Source organism: Dromaius novaehollandiae, unplaced genomic scaffold, assembly GCF_036370855.1.
Source record: "Dromaius novaehollandiae isolate bDroNov1 unplaced genomic scaffold, bDroNov1.hap1 HAP1_SCAFFOLD_27, whole genome shotgun sequence".
Lineage (NCBI taxonomy): Eukaryota > Metazoa > Chordata > Aves > Casuariiformes > Dromaiidae > Dromaius > Dromaius novaehollandiae.
In genome coordinates, this window is record NW_026991415.1 from 5,904,968 (window position 1) to 5,913,154 (window position 8,187).

At 52.0% G+C, this 8,187-nt stretch overlaps 1 protein-coding gene across 1 annotated transcript; it reads left to right on the forward strand.

The window, feature by feature from the left end:
* Positions 1-6,533: 6,533 nt before the first annotated feature.
* Positions 6,534-7,334, forward strand: LOC135326364 (olfactory receptor 14A16-like; the record flags this gene model as incomplete). Its single annotated transcript, XM_064504246.1, has 1 exon — positions 6,534-7,334. A coding segment is annotated over one exon (801 nt), but the record flags the coding sequence as incomplete, so codon positions are not given.
* Positions 7,335-8,187: the final 853 nt, after the last annotated feature.

Consider the following 8,187-nt stretch of genomic DNA (forward strand, 5'->3'; position numbering starts at 1 on the left):
TGTCCTCCTGTCCTCACTTGCTTTTTCCTGAAACACAAAGCCAGGGACTGAACACAGACTCCCTCTGGGTGACCTGTTGCACCACAGCAGTGCCCTACGAGTGACATTTTCTTTTCCTAATGTCACATGTACACCCCATGAGCTGCTGTTTGTGGCTCTTTCCCCTTCTCATGCTGTTTCCCACTCCCAAGAAAAGCTCCCTTCTCATGCTGTTTCCCACTCCCAAGAAAAGCTCCATCATGCCTGAAACCACCCTTCAAGCAGTCACAGGCTCCTACTCTACTGCCCTTTGCCTCCATGTCAGCAGGCTAAAGAAGACCAGGTCCCTCAACCTCTACTCGTGGACAGGGTTATTCCCCCCCCAGGCACAGGACTTGACACTTCTCTTGTAAATCTTCATAGGGTATCTGTTGTCCGAATCAACCGAGTTTCTCAAGATCCTTCTGGACCAAAGCTCCTCTGTGTCAAAACAAAAAAGCACCCCCTCCTCCAAACCAAAAAACACGAAAACCCCAGCACCAATGAGTTAAGGGGAAGCAGGAGTGCACTGATTGTAGGGGAAGGAATCAGGATGCTAAAAGAGACACACTTAGAAGGGGGGAAATAAAAAAACAAGGAAACTGAAAGTGAAGCGAAGCATTGGTCAGGGCTGTCTTGGGGATCCCCGTCAAGATGCCTTGCATCTGAACAATTCTACCTGGAGGAGGACAAGAAAGCTGGCCTACTTCCACTTTCACAGGGAACCTACGTCCTTTCTCTGACATCAACAAGGGAAGATCGAGAGTGGGGAAGAATCATGGACCCTTTCAGGGTGGAAGGGACCTCAGGAGGTCTCTAGCCCAATCTCCTTGCTCATAATAGTGTCATCTCTGGTGCAGACCTGCCCCAGGGGCTCTCTGGGGTTTCTCTGGCCTTCACCCAGTCTGGTCTTGGAAACCTCCAACCACTTCCAATGCTTGACCATCATCATAGTGGAAAAGCTTTTCCTTTTGTCCTGCATGAATGTCTCTTCTTTCAACTTATGCACAGTGTCTCTTGTCCTCCCACTGTGCACCCTGGTGAAGACCCTGGCTGCATCTTCTGGATGACCTCCTCATAACCATTGGAAGGCTGCTGTGAGATGCCTCCAAAGCCATCTCTTCTGCAAGTTGAAGAAGCCCCATTTCCTCACAGAGCAAGTGCTCCAGCTCCCTGACTAATGTGATTACCCTCAGCCAAATTTGCTCCCAATTATCAGCCTCTCTCTTGTTCTGGGAATGCAACACTGGACGCAGTATTCTCTACGTGGTCTAATGAATACTGACTAGAAGGCGATCATCATTTCCCTCAACCTCCTGGCTGTGCTCCTGCTCAGACAGCCCACGATGCTTCTGGCCTTCTTTGCTGCCAGGGAAAGCTGCTGGCTCATGTTTTGCCTCCTGACCCCCCAGGACCCCAAGATTCCTTTCCACAGAGCAGCTTCCCAGGCACTCAGGCTCCAGCCTGTAACACTGTGGGGTGTTGGTTTCTCCCAGGTGCAAGACCTGGCATTTGTCCTTGTTGAATTCCAGGAGGTTCCTGACAGCCCATTCCTCCTGCCTGTCCAGCTCCCTCTGAATGGCAGCCCTCAAGTGTATGATTGCCCCCTCACCCCACCCCGCCTCCACTTTGGGGTCATCCACAAGCATGATGAGTGTTGCCTGTTCCATGTAACTAATACAGAAGATAAACAAGACATGTTTCTGGGGAGACCCTGTGGTGCTCCACTTCTCCCTGGCCTCCAGGAAGAGTACTACCCATTCACCACTGCCCTCTGAGCCTGATCTCCCAAGCAGCTTTTTGCCCATCCAGTTGTCTACTCTTCTAGACTGTAATGTTCTAACGTGCATGCAAGAATATTGAGGGAGACAGTGTCAAACACCTTGCTGAAGTCTGGGTAAAAGACATTGACTCTTCTCCATCCACAAATAGAGTTTTTTATTCATAGTAGGCAATCAGGGTGGCAAGGCACAATCTACCCTGGGTAAATCCATGCTAAGTGTTCCCAGGCACCATCCCCTTCATGTGCCCAGAAATGTGACCTGGGAGGATTCATTCCATGACTCACTCCTCACCAAAATGAGGCTGCACTGCCTGCAGCTCCCCAGGTTGCCCTTGGGGCCTTTTTTGAAGATGGATGCAACATTTGCCTTTCTGCAGTCATTGGGACTTCACCCCATCTCCACAACCTTGCAAACATGGTAGCGAGTGGCCTTGCGGTGACAGCAGGCAGCTCTCACAACATCTTTGTATGCAGCCCATCCAACCCCACTGACTGGTGTAGTTTGAGTTCTCACAAGGAATCCCTCACTAACCTCATCCACCATTGGCTGCTTTTCTCCTCTGGAGTCCTGGCTCAAGGCACAACAGCCCAGGAAACCTTGCTTGTGGAAACGGAAGCTAACCATGGGTTGAGTTCCTCAGACCTATCTGCATCTGCTGCTACAAGATTCCCTGTCCCATTTAGCAGGGCGGCCACATTTTCCTTCTTATTCTGTGATTCTTACTGGAGCAGTAGCAGCTCATCTCCATGCCCTTGACATCCCCTGCAAGTGTCAATCCTAGGGGAGCTTTTTCTTCCCTAACACCAAGCCTATGATGCTGGGCAATATTTCTAAATTCCTCCTTTGCATCTCCCTTCTTCCCCCTGCTCTATGCTGCCTTATTACCCTGACTGGTCATGGTGACACTTGTTACCAAGAGCCAAAGGCACCGTGTGTGCCATGGCCCCACTTCAGAGCACAGACATGCTGGCATAGATAGCTGGTGGCAGTGTAATGGTGAAAGGAGCTTCCCACTGAGAGGGCAAACCCTGCAGTGCCCAAGGCCAGGGAGAAACAGAGCTGGGCTGTGCTGAAATGGCAGGAAGGGGTTTTCTGCCTCAGCTGATTCACAGCACCATGGGCCCTGTGACAGAAGTGAATCCATCTCCAAGCAGGACAAGGTGCCTCTGAAGAAGTCTCTGGGCCTGGGCAGCCTGAGATCCAGGCACCCTGTGGGAATCATTAGCCCAGTCCCTGTTCATATCATCTGGGGGTGAGAAGATGTTCATGCGGAGGAGAGCAAGCAGGGTTTGAGAGTGCAGAGACTAGAGTGGAGACCTTGATGTGATGTGCCTCCCATTTAGGCCGCACGCTTGGATGCAGATGGGATGGACTTTGCCTACAGGCAGTGGTGGGAAGAGGGGCTTCCAGAGTGAGACATTTCCACCTCTCGTAGATAACCATTTTCTGATGGGACAAAAGGCAATGCTGGAAAGGGTCTCTGTGCACTGCTTAGAGAGGGATCATGGGTGATTATTTTGGCATGAGGTTATTCTGCTGCCTATGCACACCTTGCCACTTCTCCTTGCACATCTTCAGCATGTTTCGTGGTCCAAATCCCTGAGCAATTCTGCCCTTCAGAGCTGCCTCCCTTTGTCTCCCTTCTTGGCCCTGCCTAGGTGTCCTGCCTAGTGAAGAGATGGGAAGAGGGGCTTCCAGAGAGAGACATTTCCACTTCTTGCAGATTACCATCCTCTGATGAGACAAATTGCAATGCTGGAATCGGTCTTCCTTCAGTGTTTAGAGAGGGACCATCGGTGATTATTTTAGTTTATTCCAGAGAACATTTCCCAGGAGGAGGGAGCACAAGGGACAGGGAAATTCAGGCCTTCAGCTGGGCCCCTGCTCCTGAGTGGGGCCAGGCTCCTGGGATGGAGGGAGCTCATGGCAACCTGGCAGCACTGCCCAGAGACAGCTGTGTGCAGGAGCAGCTCCTCTGCCAAGAGCAGCAGGGCTGCGGGCACTGCCTGCTGCTGCTGACATGAGATGAGAGAAGGCAGAGAGAAGTGCAAGGCAGTGAGGAGTGGGAGGACAGAGGAGAGCTTGTTGTGGGAGAAATCTTCACAGCCCTTGGCATGGTAAGTCTCTGGCTGCAGGGCAGTGCTACAGAGGTTCCTGGAGGGGTCTTCTGAACTCAATCCATCCCATGGATCTCTCTCCTGGATTATCCAGGGCATAGCAGGAGGAGGAGATGCTTCAGAGCAGGATTCCCTGCCACACCATCACAGGGACAGGACATTCTGCTACCTTCTCCCAGAGATACTGCAGCGGTGTGCTGCTGGGGTGTGCACAGAGGTCTGTGCAGGGCAGTGATTCAGAGCAGCATCCCTGTGCCCCAGGGTGCTGTGTGCCCAGGGCAGTGACTCTGCTGCCTGCAAGGGTCAGCACTCAGCCTGCCTGGGGAGCTCCCCATGGCGCTGCAGGGAGAAGTTCTGAGTGGGAGGATTGACCCCAGACAGGCAGGTTCTTTCTCCCATCAAGAGGGTGCTGCATGGGTCAAGGCTGCTCACAGCTCTAGCTCATGCACACAATATGTCCAAAGGGTCCTTTTAAGAGGATGATCAAGGGAAGGGCTACTTCCAAGGGAAGGAGCTTTCCTTCTGGTGTCTGTGCTCTCAGTTTGCTCCCTAATTTTAGCAGAGAGAAAAAAGGAGAGTTTTCTTTTTTAGCAAGGAACTGGGATTCACAAACCTTCCCTCTCAGAGTTCAGGAGGTCTGGGAGAAAGCTCAGCAAACCCCTTCAGCCCCACCTCCACCTACAGACAGCATCAGCATCAGCTGTGTGGTCTGCCTGGGGTTTATGTTACCTGCTCCTTGTGAACTGCAGGCACAGAGATGCCTCTGGACAGTGCACTGTCCCAGGAGGTTTCTGTCAGGCAGATCTGAGCACACAAAAGGTGTGATGCAGTCTGTGAGCACTGACTGGGAAAAGATGCTGGGAGACAGAAAGGTCCCAGCAGGGACTGCTCCAGGCAGCAGAGATGGGCAAGGAAGGAGAGGGAACTGCTAACAGAATCATCATGGGAGGATGGATTTGGGCAAGTCATGGTCAGTCCCTCCAGGGCAAGCACATTCCACTGAGCAAGCCCCCCACATCTCTGCTCCCACCCAGCAGAGCCTCTGCCCTGACAGCCATGGAATCCAGGCCATGAGCTGCCTCCTCTGCAGCCAGACCTCCAGCAGAGGAGAGGGGCCTCTCTCCTGCCAGGGGCCTGTCTAGCGCTGCCCAACAAAGGGGCTGAGAGTGACTGCCCTGCAATGTCACCATCTGCCAGGTGGCATGCCCCGCAGGGTAAGGTGGAGGCTTTGCCAAGTGTCCATCTGTCTCTCTCCTTGCCTCCCTTGTCAGCAGGATCATGGTGTTGCTCCTTCTTCCCTCTCCTGTCCATGCTGCTCCTGTTCTTCTCTCAGGCTGTCCAGGGTGGATGGGTTTTCAATTGCAGTTCAGACACCACCACTGCGAGTTGGTCAACAGAGGGGTCTGCATGGAAATGAGGGTCAGCAGTGCCCTTCTAAGCTGTGCAGCTCCAGGAAATGCAGTCTGTGGGGTTGGGAAATGAGCTGCTCCTCCCTTAAGGAGGGCCCATCTGCAGTCCTGATGGTCCTTTGACTGTTTCCCTGTGGTGTCCTGCCAGGCTGCGAGCTGCCCTCCAGAAAGGCACTGCTGTCTCATAGCACCTCTGTGATGTCTGAGAGGCTGTGAAGACAGTACGGAGATGCAGAAAGTATGGAGATGTTGGTGGGAGGCTGTATATGGGCATCTGAAAAGAGCCCTGTGTGTCCTTGGCTAGAAGGGGAGTGTGGAGACCTCCGTCTGGTGCCCTGAGAAGGGGTGAGAAGGTTGGAGATCTGCACTTTGAAAGTGGAGTCCTCTGTTCTCAGCAGTGGCTGGTTTCCTTCCAGGGCAACATATAAGTGCGATCGTCCACCAGCTCAATGAGGTGGGAGCACAGGACAGCTGGGAACAAGTCTAATAGACAGACTAGCTGTCCTCATGCTGCAACAAGGGACAGTGAATCCGTTTTTCTCAGGACTCACAGTAGAAATGCCAAGGATTTCTACCTTTGAGGAACACTGCCCAAGGGTGACAATGACATTTCAAAGGAAATAAATAAGAAATCCCAGAAATGCTGTTCCTCATACATCATACTTCAGAATGGGGAGTGAAGATGGTGAAAAGCCCTTCTACATGATGGGTGGATTTCAGCTGATAGAAATGGTGAATGTCAGAGCTAGTCACCCCCATTCCCCGGTTCCCACTGTTGTACAGCAGAACTGACTCCTCTGGAGCCCATGGGTAGAGGTCTCTTCCCCTCACAGCAGCATATTCAGGCAATGCAAAGTGGAGCTGAAGCAAGGGAGCTGCACAAAGATCCTCTCAGTAGAGAGAGGCAATGTGTGTGTGTGGCGGGGGGGTTGTATGAGAACTGCATTAATTGTTTTTTTTTTTTTTTTTTTTTGCTTGAAAACTCTCTCCTAACGTCTGAATGTCTTTTCTTCTTTGGACAGTCTCCCATGCCTGGAGAGAGCAAAATGTCCAACAGCAGCTCCCTCCACAAGTTCCTCCTCCTGGCATTTGCAGACAGACGGGAGCTGCAGCTCTTGCACTTCTCCCTCTTCCTGGGCATCTACCTGGCTGCTCTCCTGGGCAATGGCCTCATCATCACAGCCGTAGCCTGTGACCACCGCCTCCACACCCCCATGTACTTCTTCCTCCTCAACCTCTCCCTCCTCGACCTTGGCTCCATCTCCACCACTGTCCCCAAATCCATGGCCAATTCCCTGAACAACACCAGGGCCATTTCCTACTCAGGATGTGCTGCCCAGGTCTTCCTCATTTTCTTCTTGTTTGGAGGAGAGTTTTCTCTGCTTACAGTCATGGCCTATGACCGCTACATTGCCATCTGCAGACCCCTGCACTATGGGACCATCATGGACAGCAGATCTTGTGTCCAAATGGCAGCAGCTGCCTGGGCCAGTGGTTTTCTCTGTGCTCTCCTGCAGACTGCTAACACATTTTCAATACCACTCTGCCAAGGCAACACAGTGGACCAGTTCTTCTGTGAAGTTCCCCAGATCCTCAAGCTCTCCTGCTCAGACTCCTACCTCAGGGAATTGGGGCTTCTTGTGGTTATTGCCTGTTCAGTCTTTGGGTGTTTCGTTTTCATTGTGGTGTCCTACGTGCAGATCTTCACTGCTGTGCTGAGGATCCCCTCTGAGCAGGGCCGGCACAAAGCCTTTTCCATGTGCCTCCCGCACCTGGCCGTGGTCTCCCTGTTTGTTAGCACCTCATTTTTTGCCTACCTGAAGCCCCCCTCCCTCTCCTCCCCAGCTCTGGATCTGGTGGTGACTGTTCTGTATGCGGTGGTGCCTCCAGCAGTGAACCCCCTCATCTACAGCTTGAGGAACAAGGATCTGAAGGATGCCCTGAGGAAAGTGATTTCATGCACATTTTTCAGCAGTGGTGACATTGCCAAAGCTCTCCACAAATGACTCTCAGTGTATCCCATACTAGGACTGAGCATTGTTTATTCACTTTATTTTTATTATTTCTATTTTTATTATTAGTAGTAGTAATTCTAATCATGTTGCTGCACAAATGCTTGGGTTCATTCTAACTGTACTGAGAATGCTCTGTCTCACCTGGCGCCCATATAAAATTGTGTCCAACACTGGGTCAGAGCTGACTCCCTCACAGTAGCTCGGTAATAAAGTAGGTTCTTCTCAGTGCAGTGCTTGAAGGCTGGCTCTTCTTCCAAAGCTGCTGTCAAGAATAGGCCCAAGGACATCATGACCAAAGGGGCTGCTGCTGGTGAGTTTCTCAATGGGTTCAGGAGCAAAAAGCTCATAATCATGCAATGATCTCTTAGAGACCAAGGGCTAAATTTAGGACCCTCCCATTGGTGTCCAGTGACAGCGGAGGGATGAATGGTCATGAATTTGCATACCCAGAGCTGTGTCACATGTTAAAGCCCAATGTCTGATGCCTGTCCTTCTGGAGGGGAATCTGGAGGTGCCAGGAGAGCACAGGGGATCTCCTGGGACAGTGTGTGCCTGGGGTGGGCAGTGAGGGGAACCTCACAAAGGGAGAGATCCTCCAACACTGAGTCACCCAAAGGTAAAGTGCTACACACAGGTTTCCATGGACAAAGGAGGCCTCTGCAATCCCAGGAGAGGCAGTAGGGACCCAGTTGTCATGGGGAAGGGAGACTGGAGAGTGAGTCATGTCACCCTCTGTGAAATACCAGGGCCAGGATCTAGAGGTGCCCCTGGACACAACTAGCACCCTTGGAAATGCTCCATAGTCCCTCCGAATACTTGCCACATCTGCAGTTCCCTGGAGGGG